Source organism: Gobius niger, assembly GCF_951799975.1.
Source record: "Gobius niger genome assembly, chromosome: 5".
NCBI lineage: Eukaryota > Metazoa > Chordata > Actinopteri > Gobiiformes > Gobiidae > Gobius > Gobius niger.
The window spans coordinates 41,088,516-41,109,495 of record NC_136856.1 but is presented as its reverse complement, the minus strand read 5'-3'; the positions used below and the strand labels follow the sequence as shown (position 1 = coordinate 41,109,495).

General features: G+C 47.8%; 1 protein-coding gene across 1 annotated transcript in view; it reads left to right on the top strand.

The window, feature by feature from the left end:
* Positions 1 to 20,779, top strand: part of asb14a (ankyrin repeat and SOCS box containing 14a) — a gene marked incomplete at both ends in the record, with an annotated part of 33,407 nt that extends 12,628 nt beyond the window's left edge. The window contains 8 exons of the mRNA XM_079556550.1: positions 9,420 to 9,701; positions 11,797 to 11,968; positions 14,608 to 14,713; positions 14,822 to 15,001; positions 16,781 to 16,909; positions 17,202 to 17,330; positions 18,416 to 18,569; positions 20,616 to 20,779. Coding sequence (XP_079412676.1) covers positions 9,420 to 9,701; positions 11,797 to 11,968; positions 14,608 to 14,713; positions 14,822 to 15,001; positions 16,781 to 16,909; positions 17,202 to 17,330; positions 18,416 to 18,569; positions 20,616 to 20,779 — 1,316 coding nt within the window. The remainder of the gene's footprint in view (positions 1 to 9,419; positions 9,702 to 11,796; positions 11,969 to 14,607; positions 14,714 to 14,821; positions 15,002 to 16,780; positions 16,910 to 17,201; positions 17,331 to 18,415; positions 18,570 to 20,615) is intronic.
* Positions 20,780 to 20,980: the final 201 nt, after the last annotated feature.

Here is a 20,980-nt window from a genome sequence, read left to right as displayed (position 1 = left end):
AGTACCACCCACACAAACACTGCAGGACCACCCACACAAACACTGTAGGACCTCCCACACAAACACTGTAGTACCTCCCACACAAACACTGTAGTACCACCCACACAAACACTGTAGTACCACCCACACAAACACTGTAGTACCACCCACACAAACACTGTAGGACCACCCACACAAACACTGTAGTACCACCCACACAAACACTGTAGTACCACCCACACAAACACTGTAGGACCACCCACACAAACACTGTAGTACCACCCACACAAACACTGTAGTACCACCCACACAAACACTGTAGTACCACCCACACAAACACTGTAGTACCACCCACACAAACACTGTAGGACCACCCACACAAACACTGTAGTACCACACAAACACTGTAGTACCACCCACACAAACACTGTAGTACCACCCACACAAACACTGTAGTACCACCCACACAAACACTGCAGGACCACCCACACAAACACTGTAGGACCACCCACACAAACACTGTAGAACCACCCACACAAACACTGCAGGACCACCCACACAAACACTGTAGGACCACCCACACAAACACTGTAGAACCACCCACACAAACACTGTAGAACCACCCACAGACACACTGTAGTACCACCCACACAAACACTGTAGTACCACCCACACAAACACTGTAGTACCACCCACACAAACACTGTAGTACCACCCACACAAACACTGTAGGACCACCCACACAAACACTGTAGTACCACACAAACACTGTAGGACCACCCACACACTGTAGGATCACCCACACAAACACTGTAGAACCACCCACAGACACACTGTAGTACCACCCACACAAACACTGTAGTACCACCCACACAAACACTGTAGAACCACCCACACAAACACTGTAGAACCACACACACAAACACTGTAGAACCACCCACACAAACACTGTAGTACCACCCACACAAACACTGTAGGACCACACACACAAACACTGTAGAACCACCCACACAAACACTGTAGAACCACCCACACAAACACTGTAGGACCACCCACACAAACACTGTAGAACCACCCACACAAACACTGTAGGACCACCCACACAAACACTGTAGAACCACCCACACAAACACTGTAGTACCACCCACACAAACACTGTAGAACCACCCACACAAACACTGTAGGACCACCCACACAAACACTGTAGAACCACCCACACAAACACTGTAGTACCACCCACACAAACACTGTAGAACCACCCACACAAACACTGTAGGACCACCCACACAAACACTGTAGTACCACCCACACAAACACTGTAGTACCACCCACACAAACACTGTAGAACCACCCACACAAACACTGTAGTACCACCCACACAAACACTGTAGTACCACCCACACAAACACTGTAGGACCACCCACACAAACACTGTAGTACCACACACACAAACACTGTAGAACCACCCACACAAACACTGTAGGACCACCCACACAAACACTGTAGTACCACCCACACAAACACTGTAGGACCACCCACACAAACACTGTAGTACCACACACACAAACACTGTAGAACCACCCACACAAACACTGTAGGACCTCCCACACAAACACTGTAGTACCACCCACACAAACACTGTAGTACCACCCACACAAACACTGTAGGACCACCCACACAAACACTGTAGTACCACACACACAAACACTGTAGAACCACCCACACAAACACTGTAGTACCACCCACACAAACACTGTAGTACCACCCACACAAACACTGTAGGACCACCCACACAAACACTGTAGTACCACCCACACAAACACTGTAGAACCACCCACACAAACACTGTAGAACCACCCACACAAACACTGTAGTACCACCCACACAAACACTGTAGTACCACCCACACAAACACTGTAGTACCACCCACACAAACACTGTAGGACCACCCACACAAACACTGTAGAACCACCCACACAAACACTGTAGTACCACCCACACAAACACTGTAGAACCACCCACACAAACACTGTAGGACCACCCACACAAACACTGTAGTACCACCCACACAAACACTGTAGTACCACCCACACAAACACTGTAGAACCACCCACACAAACACTGTAGGACCACCCACACAAACACTGTAGTACCACCCACACAAACACTGTAGAACCACCCACACAAACACTGTAGTACCACACAAACACTGTAGGACCACCCACACAAACACTGTAGTACCACCCACACAAACACTGTAGGACCGCCCACACAAACACTGTAGAACCACCCACACAAACACTGTAGCACCACACACACAAACACTGTAGGACCACAGACACAAACACTGTAGAACCACCCACACAAACACTGTAGAACCACCCACACAAACACTGTAGAACCACCCACACAAACACTGTAGAACCACACACACAAACACTGTAGTACCACACAAACACTGTAGGACCACCCACACAAACACTGTAGTACCACCCACACAAACACTGTAGGACCGCCCACACAAACACTGTAGGACCTCCCACACAAACACTGTAGGACCTCCCACACAAACACTGTAGAACCACCCACACAAACACTGTAGAACCACCCACACAAACACTGTAGTACCACCCACACAAACACTGTAGTACCACCCACACAAACACTGTAGTACCACCCACACAAACACTGTAGTACCACCCACACAAACACTGTAGGACCACCCACACAAACACTGTAGTACCACACAAACACTGTAGGACCACCCACACACTGTAGGATCACCCACACAAACACTGTAGAACCACCCACAGACACACTGTAGTACCACCCACACAAACACTGTAGTACCACCCACACAAACACTGTAGAACCACCCACACAAACACTGTAGAACCACACACACAAACACTGTAGAACCACCCACACAAACACTGTAGTACCACCCACACAAACACTGTAGGACCACACACACAAACACTGTAGAACCACCCACACAAACACTGTAGAACCACCCACACAAACACTGTAGGACCACCCACACAAACACTGTAGAACCACCCACACAAACACTGTAGGACCACCCACACAAACACTGTAGAACCACCCACACAAACACTGTAGTACCACCCACACAAACACTGTAGAACCACCCACACAAACACTGTAGGACCACCCACACAAACACTGTAGAACCACCCACACAAACACTGTAGTACCACCCACACAAACACTGTAGAACCACCCACACAAACACTGTAGGACCACCCACACAAACACTGTAGTACCACCCACACAAACACTGTAGTACCACCCACACAAACACTGTAGAACCACCCACACAAACACTGTAGTACCACCCACACAAACACTGTAGTACCACCCACACAAACACTGTAGGACCACCCACACAAACACTGTAGTACCACACACACAAACACTGTAGAACCACCCACACAAACACTGTAGTACCACCCACACAAACACTGTAGTACCACCCACACAAACACTGTAGGACCACCCACACAAACACTGTAGTACCACCCACACAAACACTGTAGAACCACCCACACAAACACTGTAGAACCACCCACACAAACACTGTAGTACCACCCACACAAACACTGTAGTACCACCCACACAAACACTGTAGTACCACCCACACAAACACTGTAGAACCACCCACACAAACACTGTAGAACCACCCACACAAACACTGTAGTACCACCCACACAAACACTGTAGAACCACCCACACAAACACTGTAGAACCACCCACACAAACACTGTAGAACCACCCACACAAACACTGTAGAACCACACACACAAACACTGTAGAACCACACACACAAACACTGTAGAACCACCCACACAAACACTGTAGAACCACCCACACAAACACTGTAGGACCACCCACACAAACACTGTAGGACCACCCACACAAACACTGTAGTACCACCCACACAAACACTGTAGAACCACACACACAAACACTGTAGTACCACACAAACACTGTAGGACCACCCACACAAACACTGTAGTACCACCCACACAAACACTGTAGGACCGCCCACACAAACACTGTAGAACCACCCACACAAACACTGTAGCACCACACACACAAACACTGTAGGACCACAGACACAAACACTGTAGAACCACCCACACAAACACTGTAGAACCACCCACACAAACACTGTAGAACCACCCACACAAACACTGTAGTACCACCCACACAAACACTGTAGTACCACCCACACAAACACTGTAGTACCACCCACACAAACACTGTAGAACCACCCACACAAACACTGTAGAACCACCCACACAAACACTGTAGTACCACCCACACAAACACTGTAGAACCACCCACACAAACACTGTAGAACCACCCACACAAACACTGTAGAACCACCCACACAAACACTGTAGAACCACACACACAAACACTGTAGAACCACACACACAAACACTGTAGAACCACCCACACAAACACTGTAGAACCACCCACACAAACACTGTAGGACCACCCACACAAACACTGTAGGACCACCCACACAAACACTGTAGTACCACCCACACAAACACTGTAGAACCACACACACAAACACTGTAGTACCACACAAACACTGTAGGACCACCCACACAAACACTGTAGTACCACCCACACAAACACTGTAGGACCGCCCACACAAACACTGTAGGACCTCCCACACAAACACTGTAGGACCTCCCACACAAACACTGTAGAACCACCCACACAAACACTGTAGGACCTCCCACACAAACACTGTAGGACCTCCCACACAAACACTGTAGAACCACCCACACAAACACTGTAGGACCACCCACACAAACACTGTAGTACCACCCACACAAACACTGTAGGACCACCCACACAAACACTGTAGAACCACCCACAGACACACTGTAGGACCACCCACACAAACACTGTAGGACCACCCACAGACATACTGTAGGACCACCCACACAAACACTGTAGGACCACCCACACAAACACTGTAGGACCACCCACACAAACACTGTAGTACCACCCACACAAACACTGTAGGACCTCCCACACAAACACTGTAGTACCACCCACACAAACACTGTAGGACCACCCACACAAACACTGTAGGACCACCCACACAAACACTGTAGTACCACCCACACAAACACTGTAGGACCACCCACACAAACACTGTAGGACCACCCACAGACATACTGTAGGACCACCCACACAAACACTGTAGTACCACCCACACAAACACTGTAGGACCACCCACACAAACACTGTAGGACCACCCACAGACATACTGTAGGACCACCCACACAAACACTGTAGTACCACCCACACAAACACTGTAGGACCACCCACACAAACACTGTAGTACCACCCACACAAACACTGTAGGACCACCCACACAAACACTGTAGGACCACCCACACAAACACTGTAGAACCACCCACACAAACACTGTAGGACCACCCACACAAACACTGTAGAACCACCCACACAAACACTGTAGGACCACCCACACAAACACTGTAGTACCACCCACACAAACACTGTAGTACCACCCACACACACACTGTAGTACCACCCACACAAACACTGTAGGACCACCCACACAAACACTGTAGGACCACCCACACAAACACTGTAGTACCACACAAACACTGTAGTACCACCCACACACACACTGTAGAACCACCCACACAAACACTGTAGAACCACCCACACAAACACTGTAGGACCACCCACACAAACACTGTAGAACCACCCACACAAACACTGTAGTACCACCCACACAAACACTGTAGGACCACCCACAGACACACTGTAGAACCACCCACACAAACACTGTAGTACCACCCACAGACACACTGTAGAACCACCCACACAAACACTGTAGGACCACCCACACAAACACTGTAGTACCACCCACACAAACACTGTAGAACCACCCACACCAACACTGTAGGACCACCCACACAAACACTGTAGGACCACCCACACAAACACTGTAGTACCACCCACACAAACACTGTAGGACCACCCACACAAACACTGTAGGACCACCCACACAAACACTGTAGAACCACCCACACAAACACTGTAGTACCACCCACAGACACACTGTAGAACCACCCACACAAACACTGTAGAACCACCCACACAAACACTGTAGTACCACCCACAGACTGTAGGATCACCCACACAAACACTGTAGAACCACCCACACAAACACTGTAGGACCACCCACACAAACACTGTAGTACCACCCACACAAACACTGTAGAACCACCCACACCAACACTGTAGGACCACCCACACAAACACTGTAGGACCACCCACAGAAACACTGTAGGACCACCCACACAAACACTGTAGTACCACCCACACAAACACTGTAGGACCACCCACACACTGTAGGATCACCCACACAAACACTGTAGTACCACCCACACAAACACTGTAGAACCACCCACAGACACACTGTAGGATCACCCACACAAACACTGTAGGACCACCCACACAAACACTGTAGTACCACCCACACACACACTGTAGGACCACCCACACAAACACTGTAGTACCACCCACACAAACACTGTAGTACCACCCACCCACACACTGTAGGATCACCCACACAAACACTGTAGGACCACCCACACAAACACTGTAGTACCACCCACAGACACACTGTTGTACCACCCACACAAACACTGTAGTACCACCCACACAAACACTGTAGGACCACCCACACAAACACTGTAGAACCACCCACACAAACACTGTAGTACCACCCACAGACACACTGTAGAACCACCCACACAAACACTGTAGGACCACCCACACAAACACTGTAGTACCACCCACACAAACACTGTAGAACCACCCACACAAACACTGTAGGACCACCCACAGAAACACTGTAGGACCACCCACAGAAACACTGTAGGACCACCCACACAAACACTGTAGTACCACCCACACAAACACTGTAGGACCACCCACACACTGTAGGATCACCCACACAAACACTGTAGTACCACCCACACAAACACTGTAGAACCACCCACACAAACACTGCAGGACCACCCACACAAACACTGTAGTACCACCCACAGACACACTGTTGTACCACCCACACAAACACTGTAGTACCACCCACACAAACACTGTAGTACCACCGCCTTAAAACAGGGCTTTAAAGCTTTAAAGGGATGTTTCAGGATGTTTGACTCAGGGCCTCATGTCCTCGTTATCCAGAGTGTTGCTGATTTATGGAGATATTTTTTCTGTAATTCATGCAGTTCTTATATTTGAAGAGTTTTGTGGCGCTAGGCTAGTGCAAGGCTAGTGCATGTCTATGGTATCAGCTAGCCTGCATTAAAAACAGTGTGACCCACAGAGCACCTGAGGCAAATCACTGATAACACCAGACTAACCATATACACGTCTGTGTCCATAGAGTCATTTAAAAGACCTTATATTTGAGCAGCATCAGCTTCGTGGTTGTATAAGCTACGCGGCGGCGGAGTGATCTGCTAGAAAATAGTCCCTCAGAATGCGATCATTCATGTGATGCAGGTCAGTTATATTCCAAACATGACTCTATGGACACAGACGTGTATATGGTGAGTCTGGTGTTATCAGTGATTTGCCTCAGGTGCTCTGTGGAGCGGGTCACACTGTTTTTAATGCAGGCTAGCTGATACCATAGACATGCACTAGCCTTGCACTAGCCTAGCGCCACGAAACTCTTCAAATACAAGAAGTGCATGAATTACAAAGAAATATATCTCCATAAATCAGCAACACTCTGGATAACGAGGACATGAGGCCCTGTGTCAAACATCCATTTAAAGGTCATTTAATGAATTCAGCTAAAACGCACCAACTTCAAACAGCCTTTAAATGTTTATTCATTTGAAAACATTGACATTAATCACCCATTTTTACTGCGAAACCAAAAAAACATAGTTTAAACATGTTTAGCTGCAGTTTTGGCTGAAGTTGTCTCCACGTTTTTCCTCTAAAGTTCTTTGATGGAAGGTTTGAGACGGATTTATTTGCATTTGTGGCATTTCAGTGGCTTTGTTCTCCAGGGCCGGACGGGGACTGAAAACCGGCCCTGGGCTCTGACCGGCCCGGCCCACATTAGCGTAAATGCGACACTTCTGGACCGAAGAGCAACAGCGTAAAGTGACTGAAACTCTTTGTCAGGTCGCCACATTTTTGTTTTTTGTTGCTTTTTCATAACGTTTTTTTACTGTGTTTTCGTGACATTTTTCGTCACTTTTTGTGTTTTTTTGGGGGGGGTTGTTGTGTATCCGTGTTTTCGTCACATTTTTGTCGTGTTTTTGTGGATTTTTTGTTGGTTTTTCGCAGCTTTTTATCGTTGCTTTTTTATCACGTTTTTTGTTGCTTTTCCGGCACATTTTTGTTCCGTTTTCAACCTCGTCGCTATTTTGATGCTTTTCTTTTGAGCTTTTAGATTTAGGTAAAGCTCGGTTAAGGCCAGTGTTAATTTTGACAACTTATTTTATTTTAGTTTTAGTCTTTTGACTAAAATGTAATTTAATTTTAGTCGAGATTTAGTCATAAAAAACTTTACAATTTGAGTCTAGTTTTAGTCGACTAAATGTCAGACTAATCTAGTGGACTTTGCATTGATAATATTGATTCTAATCATGTTTAATGTTGTTCCTCTGCTTCATGTTTCTGCTCCACATGAACAAAGCTCAGAGCTGATCCTTTAAACATGATCTGAGGCTCTTTCAGACGCTCAATACAAGTTTGGATGATTTTAGTCTCTCCTTTTCATTTTTATTTAGTCTGATTTTAGTCGACTCAAACATCTGGACATTTTAGTCACAGTTTTAGTCTCATGAGAAACTTTTAATTTAGTTTTAGTCCAATTTTAGTCACAAAAATATCACTTTGACTAAAATTAAGACTAAATATTTTAGTCGACGACATTAACACTGGTTAAGGCGGGGGGGTAAGAGGAGAAAATGGAGAGGCCGGACCTGCCCTGGAGCCGGGGGCCCCTCTGTGCTCTTCCAGGATGGACATGAGTCAGCCCCTGTTGTTCTCCACTGGAGGCTCCTGAGGCTCCTGAGGTTCTGCGTATCCAGGAAGTACTTTTCTCTGGCCTTAATCTCCTGCTGAGCTTAATCCCTTCATTCACAACAGCCTCACGAGCCGCAGGGACGGGTTCTACCTTTTATTTTACTTTATTGACACAGTTTTGCAGCGAAGGAGCAAAAGGAGATCACAAAGCAGAACGACCGGGTGTTTGTTACTGAGGAGGATGTGTTGGAGATCCTCAGCCTCTGACCACAGCCCCCTCTCCTCCTCTGACCCCTCTGACCACGGCCCCCTCTCCTCCTCTGACCCCTCTGACCACGGCCCCCTCTCCTCCTCAGCCCCCCCCTCTGACCACGGCCCCCTCTCCTCCGCAGCCATCCGCTCGGGCCGCTCGGACCTGGTGGAGCTCCTCCTGCGCTCGGGCTCGCGGGTGAGCGGCCGGGGCTGCCACGGCCGCCTCCCGCTGCACGAGGCGGCGCGCCAGGGCAACGCGGCGCTGGCGGAGCTGCTGCTGAGGGGCGGAGCCGGGCCCGACCCGCGCAGCCACTACGGACTCACGCCCCTGGCCCTGGCGGCTCAGGGGGGGCACCGGGACGTGATCCACATCCTGCTCCGGGAAGGTGAGCGCACTCTCCCCAGACGCTTCCTCTGCTCAGGGTGTTTCAGTTACAGAAATGAGACGAACCTGTTTCACCACATATTAAAGAATCACAACAACAACAGGAGGGAAATGTCTCACACAATTATATTATTGAAGACCAGGGGGAAACAAACAACATCTTAAAAAACAAACTGAAAACAAAAACATTTTCACAGAATTTATTTCAGTAAAAATTAAAGTGTTACATGGATAAAAGAGAATAAACATTGAGCCCCCAAAATATTGTTTATCTTTTATTTATTTAACCTAAGACAAGGATGATTAAAAAAGCCCAAAAAATCAACAAAAGCAACACAAATATGACCCAAAAAAGTGATGAAAGTGCAACAGAAAGGCGACAAAAACTCAACAAAAAAGTGGCAAAAATTAGATGAAAAAGAACAACAGGTCTTAGCTTTCAAATGAGACCATGAATGTCATTAAAACATTCATTTGGGTTCTGACTGTCATTAAATCTTAATATCTTGGAAACTAATGACATTGTTAGACTTTACTGCTTTATTACTTTACTACAGTTTTGTCTGAAATCAAATCAAACACAATGTTTTGTTCCAAAGAAGCCTCTGAAGTGTCATTCTGCACTTGAATATTGAAATGTACTTTTTGTGTGTTAAGATTAGACACCAGCCCACTGTTCTTGAAGGGGCTAGATGTAAGTTGGCCATTTTATTCTCCCTACTGCCCCCTCAGGTCATACATGTAACTGCAGCTCGTGCATGACGGCACTTCAGACCCTGAGTAACACCTTTCTGAGTGACAGGACTTTAGAGGCAGTTGTGATGAACAGGTCTGAGCTCAGTCCACACATGAGGACATGGAGGAACATGTGGGGGAGGAAAATACTTAGTTTTAACAGTGTTTAAACTCTGTATAGTCCCTTTAAACATACAGTGTTTGTGCATTAAAATGTATAAAGTGTGACTCTGCTGTTTATATAAACCCTGATGACACCATTAGAAAGTGTTGGGGGTTTTCAGTAACTAAGGAACATCACATATTACTTAAAGCAGCATAAGTAACGTGTTTACCTTAATAACTCCTCCCCGTAGTCCCTGTGGGGGTGATACAAGTGTTTATGGGATGATTGGAGGGTCTTTCATCGCCCCCTGGTGTCTCTGGAGACAGAAAACCATGTTTGCAACTTGGCTGCCACCGGTCCAGAGTCACCAATACACACTAATGGAATCACGAAGAAGAAGCTAACATGCTAACGGGCAAAGCTAACTGCGGCTAACGTCACTTTAAACAGTATTTACAGCCAAGTTTGAGTGAAAAGAAATATTTCCATTGTGTAATTGGATGCACAGTAACCCTCTCTCTCTTCGCCTTTCCTGTCAGCGTAGGATTTACTCTCACGGACAATTAATAAATAAAAATATCTCAACTTGCTACGACACCTGCAGTTGCGCTTATGGCCTCTAGGGGGAAGAGTTACTTAGTGCTGCTTTAAACTAAATACAGGAATATATTAGTCATTACATTGAGTAACTTGAGTTACAAGAACATTTAATGGAGCAGCAAAAACTTCCCCCAAATAAAATCCAGCATCAAATCATGTTGTTGTTTCATCTGGTGTTTCAGATCTGCAGCCTGTCGTTAATACAGTCAAAACAAACACGAGAGAGAATGGGGGAAAGCAAAGGAAAGGAAGTCTTTGACTGCACTGTCGCTCTGTGGCTTTAGTACTATTTTATTTGATTAGTTTATTTGAACAGGGACAATGCACATGAATTAACTTCACTGTAAATGTGCCAGATTTAGCTCTAAAGATAGTTTTCAACTGTAGTCTCAGGGCAAGATGTAGATTGCCAACCAATTATTATTGAATTATTACTATGTTCAGTTTGTATTTTGCCCAAAGTAAGTCAGAAGTAACTAAAAGTAATGTAACTGAACAGTAATATGTAATACAATCATATTTAAAGCTGTAATCACTAATACAGAATATATTAAAAAGTAACTGGCCCGACACTGCCAATAGAAAGTTCTCCCTCACGCACCTGCAGGTCCTCCCTCTCCCCAGACGCCTCCCCCTCATGTCCGTCTCTGTCCAGGAGCCGACGTCTTGTCTCAGGCCAACGATGAGGCGTCCATTTTGTTCGAGGCGTCGGCGAACGGAGACCCGGAGATGATCCAGCTGCTGCTGGAGCACGGGGCCGACGCTGACGTCCCCAAACACTCGGGACACCTGCCCATCCACCGCCTCGCTCACCGGGGCCACCTGCAGTGAGTACGGGGCCACTGCCCATCCACCGCGTCGCTCACCGGGGCCACCTGCAGTGAGTACGGGGTCACTGCACTGCACTACACGAGACTGCAGTCGCCCCTCGCTCACCGGGGCCACCTGCAGTGAGTACGGGGCCACTGCACTGCACTACACGAGACTGCAGTGGCCCCTCGCTCACCGGGGCCACCTGCAGTGAGTACGGGGCCACTGCAGTGAGCGAGGGGCCACCTGCAGTGAGTACGGGGCCACTGCGGGGGCCGGTCTTACACTACACTGCACTGCCCGAGACTGCGGTCACCCCTCGCTCACCGGGGCCACCTGCAGTGAGTACAGGGCCACTGCCCATCCACCGCCTCGCTCACCGGGGCCACCTGCAGTGAGTACGGGGCCACTGCGGGGGCACTACACGAGACTGCAGTCATCCCTCGCTCACCGGGGCCACCTGCAGTGAGTACGGGGCCACTGCCCATCCACCGCGTCACTCACCGGGGCCACCTGCAGTGAGTACGGGGCCACCTGCAGTGAGTACGGGGCCACTGCCCATCCACCCCCTCGCTCACCGGGGCCACCTGCAGTGAGTACGGGGCCACTGCCCATCCACCGCCTCGCTCACCGGGGCCACCTGCAGTGAGTACGGGGCCACTGCATGATCAGACTGCAGTGATGTGGACACGCATGCCCACCTTTCACAGGGTTTTTCTCAGAGTAAAGGATCCAGACGTGTTCCTGAAACCACTCATGTACAAATGAAACATGTGGACTGCACTTCCACACCTGCAGGTCCAACACGTTCACAGCTTCACTTTTACTACGTGTTGGAGCCGCCGTCCTGATGCTCACTGCGAAAAGTACCTGCAAAAAACAAGGAAACACATCTTAAAACAAGACGTTTTGTTTTAAAGAAAAAATTCTGCCAATGGGGTCAGCATTTTTTTCTTGCCAAGAATTCCTATTTCTAGAATATTTTTCTTATCATTAAACAAGTAAGAAACACTAAATTTAAGCAAATAAATAACTAGAATTAAGCAAAATGTCCTCAGGAAATGGAATCATTTAGGAAAACATTCTTATTTAGTGAAACATGTGGGATATTTTACTGAAATGTTGTTGGATTTAAGCAAAATGTTCTTAATAAATAATATTTAAGGAAAGTATTGCCCGGAGACCCGTCTCCATGATGTGGAGCCAGGCTGAGGGTCAGAATCACCTGGAGGATTCACCTATTGTACATGTTTTTAGTGGCAGACATGGGGAGAACATGCTCCACACAGAAAGGCCCCGTCCTGGTGGGAATCGAACCCGGGACCTTCGAGCTGTGAAGCTGAGGCTCTAACCGCTGTGCCACCGAGCCGCCCACTTTAAAGAATGGAATGTTTTATCTCTGTGAGAAGCAGGTCTGACATTAAGAGTTGCTGATCTGAGTTTTTCTTAAAATAACAAAAAATATTCTTTGTCTAAAACTGAAGAAGATTCAAAAAGTTTTTTTCTTTCTTGTTACAAGAAAAATTATCATGTTTTTTGCAAATTTATCTGAACAAGAAATGGCTGGATTTTATTTCCAAAAATAAGAAGTTTTTTCTCAAGAAAACTTAACTTAAGACATTATTACTTTATAGGGAAAAAATAAGAAGTTATTTCTTAAAGTCAGACATCGGCCTGACGTGACGGCTCCTGTGCAGACAGTATCTGTATGTGCTGGTCTTATCCGTGTGTTCGTGGCTGTTCTCGCCTAAACTGACTGAGTGTCGTCTCTCTCAGCGCTGCACTTAGAGATAAGTCTGACCATGAGTGTGTCCGGCCTCCTGGTGTGTTTAGGGATAAATATCATAAATATCAGACTTGCCCTGCTCTGTGTTCTCCATCAGCACATGTCCAACACATTTCCACTCTGGATTCAGACTTTAATTCTCTTGAAGGAATGTGTTGTTTTCCACTCGTCACCTTAAAATAATAGACAAGTATAAACCTCGTGTACTATCTCATATTGTCTTTACCTTCTGTCGTAGCAACACACTTCTCTGCATGTTCAAAACTGGAAGAGAGGTCAGGAAGTCAACGATACTGCACTATCAGCTAATAACACATACCAGATATAGATGACCATGATTCAGGAGGTTCAATCAAGAAGATTTATTTCCCTAACAAGTCATCTAATACAGAGCTCTGCTTCCCAGTCCCTGACAATCGAATCTCTTAGCCCCCATCTGCACCGGAGGAGACTGAGGTCATAGTGAAGTCAGAGTATTCATATATTCATGAGCCTAGGCTACGTGTAGTTGTTTCCATTGGTTGGTAATTTTGTAGCTCCTCCCTCATCACCATTTTATTATATGATATGGTGTGGCATTTTTGTACGTCGCTGGGTGCGCTTATCTGATATTTCCCACACTGTGGCCTTGGTTTTAGGACACTTCGTACACACTTTGGTACTTTCCACTGGACCTTGGCTGTAACAGAGAACTCAAAAACACTTTGCATACATTGTAATATAATACGCTAAAGAGCCATAGAAACGAAAAGCTCGCAAATAAATTTTATAATTCTTCACTCTTTATTTTACTTTATGATAGTTTGTCGAAGGTTTTCCACAACACTGAACTGAAATCGATCCATTTAGAGCGTTGTGTTTCTTGCCCAGAGCTCTGAAGCTGCTGATCCCGGTGACGACCATGTCTGAGGTGGAGGACAGCGGGATGAGTCCGCTCCACTCTGCGGCGGCGGGAGGACACACCCACTGCATCCAGGTGAAGGAAACACCTGCCCTGCCTCAAACCTCACTGGGGTTTCTACTGTAGTATCAGGATGTTCTGCTGGTTCAAACCTACTGACTCTTACACTACATTTCCCACAAGGCTTTGCTGGAGGCGGGCTACGACCCCAACTTCATGCTGCACCCGTGGGTTCGCCGCAGCTACGACGACGAGAGGAAGTCCGCGCTGTTCTTCGCCGTCTCCAACAACGACGTCCCATCAGCCCGAGCGCTGTTAGAGGGCGGAGCCTTTCCCAACCAGGACCCAATCAAGTGTCTGCAGGCAAGTGGGAGGAGCCTCCTGTTGGCCACTCACGCCCCTACAGGCCGTGAGCATCACTGCATGTTTGTTTGAACTCATTAACAAAATACTACAGTGACAGAAAAGACAAAATATCTCTCTGTGCCACAACTCAGGGACACAGTGGAGATCTTTCTTTCTGCTCCACTTTGGCTTTAGTTCCTGCTAAAGTGGCAGTGATTACACCAGCTGTTAGCTTTGCCCGTTAGCCTGTTAGCTTCCGGAGGCAGGGGAGTTGCCAGCATGGGGGAGATGAAGGACCCCCCCAATCATCCCATTAACACTTGACGGACAGGATTTGTTCAGGTAAACCCGTTACTGATGCGGCAGTGACGGGGCATCACTGAGAGGTCTGAGGTTTAGGGTTGAAACTTGCCTGTCCTGCCAAACTACGACTACATGATCTCAATGATTTCCCGGGGGGCGTGATTGACAGACGACATCAGCCAATCAGAGCAACGCTGGATACGCCGCAGTAACAAGCGGCAGGAAACCTTTCCAAAAACGTCCTTATATAACTCTGGTTTTAGGGATTTAATATTTTCCAAATGATTTAAAACTGAAAGAGCAGAAGAAAACGGTGCATCGGTCGCCGCGCCGCCATCTTTAATGTTTTGGAAGAGAGTGTGGTGGCGACGGTTTCTGTTTCTTGGTGCGTGATTGGACCGATGTGGGTAAAGTCGTGGGGAGATGTTTTAGTTAGGGGGCGCTGAGGGACAAAATTTACCCCCAAAATACTTCTTCTGTGCATAAATCCTATTGATTAACCTCTTAACTCCCGCCTGAACCGAGAGCATTTTCTCCAGTTCAGCTTTACCCAAATCCTGTAGGCCAGAGTAACGCCTCATCTGAAAGACCTACAAAACTAAATGGATCTTTTTCCTCACGGCAGAGTTTTTGTCATCACTTTTTTCGTTGGGCAGTCGTCTCATTTTAGTCAAAGTTTTGTGAGTTTTTTGTCACTTTTTCGTCAAATTATTCGCATTTTTTTTGTAATTTTTTTTATCCATTTTTCTCAATTTTTCGTCCATTTTTTTTCACATTTTTGTCAATTTTTCTAAATTTTTTGTAATTTTTTGTACATTTTTTGTTCATTTTTTGTCATGTTTTCGTGACTTTTTTGTCAATTTTTGTGATTTTTGTAAATTTTTTGTCACTTTTTCGTCCATTTTTTTTCTCGCAATTTTTCTCACTTTTTATGTAAATTTTTTGTAATTTTTTCGTCAATGTTTTCTCACTTTTTTCACATTTTCATCCTTGTTTTCGTCTCAGTTTTGTCGCTATTTTCACACCTTTTTTCCAGAGGCTTTTGGACTGGGGGTAAAGCTGGAGAAAATGTGCTCGGTTCAGGTGGGAGTTAAGAGGTTAATATTGCCTGCAGTTCACAAACTATCCACCAGGGGGGGGGGGGCTGCATCGCCCTCAGCACCCTGGGTTCCCACGGCCTTGGATGTGAAATGATTGGCTGCTGAAATGAGCCGCCAGAAAGGAGGAGCGTCTGACGGGCCAGGCAAGGTCGAAACTCTGCATGAAGGTTGGTCCTCGTGACGTTTCCTCCAAAGGAACAGCTTCTAACAGTTTTTAGACATCACTAACACATTCTAATCTAAATACTGCCTCTAGAAACAAACACGCTTTTTAATGAGTCCGACTTTTTAGAGCTTTTAACCATGGTATTCCTCTACCAGGGAAAGATACAGGTATGTGGGGCTTTTCAGCGTTTGGATGAAAGGATCTGAGGATTGCATCTGTGTCCTGTAGGTGGCGCTGCGTATGGGGAACCTTGAGCTGATCCAACTGCTGCTGAAGTTCGGGGCCAACGTGAACTATTTCTGTAAAATCAACACGACGCACTTTCCCTCAGCTCTGCAGTACTCGCTGAAGGACGAGGTGAGGCCCGGGTTAGACCTGAGCCAGGCCCGGGTTAGACCTGAGCCAGGCCCGGGTTAGACCTGAGCCAGGCCCGGGTTAGACCTGAGCCAGGCCCGGGTTAGACCTGAGCCAGGCCCGGGTTAGACCTGAGCCAGGCCCGGGTTAGACCTGAGCCAGGCCCGGGTTAGACCTGACTCAGTCCTGGTTCAGTCCCTGTCCTAAAGGTGGTTAATGAGACTAAAACAGTGACTCAGTCCCGGTTCAGTCCCTGTCTGTCCTAAAGGTCCTGGCTCGGTGTCTCCCCCTGCAGGTGATGATGCGGATGCTTTGTAACTTCGGGTACGATGTGGAGAAGTGTTTCCACTGTCCGTACGGCGGCGGCTCCCACGTCCCGCGGGATTACGAGGGCTGGAGCAACACCGTCATCAAGGACTCCATGGTGAGGCGGGGGCGGGGCTAAACACACCTGGGGGCGGGGCTAAACACACCTGTTTAATCATAGACTGTATTTAAACTGACGTCTCCTTCTCACTCCTCCCCGTTTACCATAATGACCACGGTCGAGGGAGGAGTCATGGAGGATTTACAGACTCCTCCTCCCCAGCTCTGACGAAGCATGTTCCTAAAAAGGGCATAAGGGCGGGATCTTCACTGTAGACTCCGCCCTTGTGTGACGTGTAGCTCGCGCTGCTCCAATGCTAACAGTCCGAGCCGTATCAAGTACGAGATTTCTAAAATTCTTCTTACGAAAACCAGCCTGGTTTCTTTAACTGTGACTCAGCGTGATCTCAGGAGGAAGATCAGCCTCGTCTAAACCAGGCGTTAAAGTTGTTGTTAACGTGTCTAAACTCCAGTGCTTTTCAATGGGGCCTAGTGGTGATATGGAGGTACTACAGCAATGGCGCCCTCTAGTATTGTGGGCACAAAGCAGAGCAGCCAAAGCCCATTGGTTAAATCTTACTCTTTCTTACCTTAGCTTAGACGAGTCACGCTAATGTTGTTAGCATTTAGCCTCTCCCGGCAAAGGTATAGCTTTAAACTGGAGTGAGTTAGCCGTTAGCCGTTAGCAGCTGTTCTACGTTTCCCTGTTTAAATACAGTCACGTGAGCCTCTACATGATCCAAGTCCAACAAAATTAAACACAGCGGTTTTCTAAGGGGATAAAAAGGGGGCACTATATTGTGAGGCGTAATAACACCTGGAGTACTTTGACATCCGCGCAGTAATATCGCCGAGATAGTGCCTTTTTTAATCCGGAAAGCACTTCTATCACCACTGAGAGACTACAAGGTCAAATATGCACAAATATCACTTTTTTTCACATACAAAGTTGCATAGTGCATCTTTAAAGGCAAAAACAATACAATGAAACATAAATCATATATTCTTTTAAGGCAAAGTGCAGATAAAACACTTCCAGTTGTCATAATCACAGCAACAGTGATGATTTTCAGGCTGGATTTGAACTTTGTCTCACACGTGTGGTCCTGTAGTCCTAACCGTGTCTGTCGGCCATGTTTGTAGTTCTGTGAGGTGATCTGCCTCTCGTCGCTCAGACACCTCTCGGGTCAGGTGGTCCGGATCCTGCTGGACTACCAGGACCATGTGACTTTGTGCTCCAAACTGAAGACGGCTCTGATGGAGACCAGGCAGTGGCCCGAGATCTGCGCCATCCAAGGTCAGGCCCCCCCTCGCCCTGCGTTCATCAGGGTTTCACCAGGGTTTCATCAGGGTTTCATCAGGGTTTCCTCAGGGTTTCATCAGGGTTTCCTCAGGGTTTCCTCAGGGTTTCCTCAGGGTTTCCTCAGGGTTTCATCAGGGTTTCATCAGGGTTTCCTCAGGGTTTCCTCAGGGTTTCCTCAGGGTTTCCTCAGGGTTTCATCAGGGTTTCTTCAGGGTTTCATCAGGGTTTCCTCAGGGTTTCCTCAGGGTTTCATCAGGGTTTCCTCAGGGTTTCATCAGGGTTTCATCAGGGTTTCACCAGGGTTTCATCAGGGTTTCCTCAGGGTTTCCTCAGAGTTTCATCAGGGTTTCCTCAGGGTTTCATCAGGGTTTCACCAGGGTTTCATCAGGGTTTCATCAGGGTTTCCTCAGGGTTTCATCAGGGTTTCCTCAGGGTTTCCTCAGGGTTTCCTCAGGGTTTCATCAGGGTTTCCTCAGGGTTTCCTCAGGGTTTCATCAGGGTTTCATCAGGGTTTCATCAGGGTTTCCTCAGGGTTTCATCAGGGTTTCATCAGGGTTTCATCAGGGTTTCATCAGGGTTTCCTCAGGGTTTCACCAGGGTTTCACCAGGGTTTCCTCAGGGTTTCACCAGGGTTTCCTCAGGGTTTCCTCAGGGTTTCACCAGGGTTTCCTCAGGGTTTCACCAGGGTTTCCTCAGGGTTTCCTCAGGGTTTCATCAGGGTTTCACCAGGGTTTCCTCAGGGTTTCACCAGGGTTTCATCAGGGTTTCCTCAGGGTTTCATCAGGGTTTCATCAGGGTTTCCTCAGGGTTTCCTCAGGGTTTCATCAGGGTTTCCTCAGGGTTTCCTCAGGGTTTCCTCAGGGTTTCCTCAGGGTTTCATCAGGGTTTCCTCAGGGTTTCATCAGGGTTTCCTCAGGGTTTCACCAGGGTTTCCTCAGGGTTTCCTCAGGGTTTCCTCAGGGTTTCCTCAGGGTTTCATCAGGGTTTCCTCAGGGTTTCATCAGGGTTTCCTCAGGGTTTCCTCAGGGTTTCATCAGGGTTTCATCAGAGTTTCATCAGGGTTTCATCAGGGTTTCCTCAGGGTTTCATCAGGGTTTCATCAGGGTTTCATCAGGGTTTCCTCAGGGTTTCATCAGGGTTTCATCAGGGTTTCCTCAGGGTTTCCTCAGGGTTTCATCAGGGTTTCATCAGGGTTTCCTCAGGGTTTCATCAGGGTTTCATCAGGGTTTCATCAGGGTTTCCTCAGGGTTTCATCAGGGTTTCATCAGGGTTTCATTAGGGTTTCCTCAGCGTTTCACCAGGGTTTCCTCAGGGTTTCACCAGGGTTTCATCAGGGTTTCCTCAGGGTTTCATCAGGGTTTCATCAGGGTTTCCTCAGGGTTTCCTCAGGGTTTCATCAGGGTTTCACCAGGGTTTCATCAGGGTTTCACCAGGGTTTCCTCAGGGTTTCCTCAGGGTTTCATCAGGGTTTCACCAGGGTTTCACCGGGGTTTCCTCAGGGTTTCATCAGGGTTTCCTCAGGGTTTCATCAGGGTTTCATCAGGGTTTCCTCAGGGTTTCATCAGGGTTTCATCAGGGTTTCCTCAGGGTTTCCTCAGGGTTTCATCAGGGTTTCATCAGGGTTTCCTCAGGGTTTCATCAGGGTTTCATCAGGGTTTCATCAGGGTTTCATCAGGGTTTCCTCAGGGTTTCATCAGGGTTTCATCAGGGTTTCATCAGGGTTTCCTCAGGGTTTCATCAGGGTTTCATCAGGGTTTCATTAGGGTTTCCTCAGCGTTTCACCAGGGTTTCCTCAGGGTTTCACCAGGGTTTCATCAGGGTTTCCTCAGGGTTTCATCAGGGTTTCACCAGGGTTTCATCAGGGTTTCACCAGGGTTTCCTCAGGGTTTCCTCAGGGTTTCATCAGGGTTTCACCAGGGTTTCACCAGGGTTTCCTCAGGGTTTCCTCAGGGTTTCATCAGGGTTTCACCAGGGTTTCACCGGGGTTTCCTCAGGGTTTCATCAGGGTTTCCTCACACTCACCTCCTCTCTCTGTCTCAGAAAACCCGCGCTCGCTGCAGCACCTGTGTCGCCTCCGGATCCGCCGCTGCCTCGGGCGACTGCGCCTCCGATCTGAAACCTTCATGAGCTTCCTGCCTCTGCCCCAAAGACTCAAAAACTACATCCTGTTCAAAGAGTACGAGCTGTACAAGGGGCCGGGCTGAGGAGAGGCGGGACTGGGGCCGGGTCCACAAGGGGCCGGGCTGAGGAGAGGCGGGACTGTGAGGAGAGGCGGGACTTTGAGGAGAGGCGGGACTACAAGGGGCCGGGCTGAGGAGAGGCGGGACTGTGAGGAGAGGCGGGACTTTGAGGAGAGGCGGGACTACAAGGGGCCGGGCTGAGGAGAGGCGGGACTGTGAGGGCCG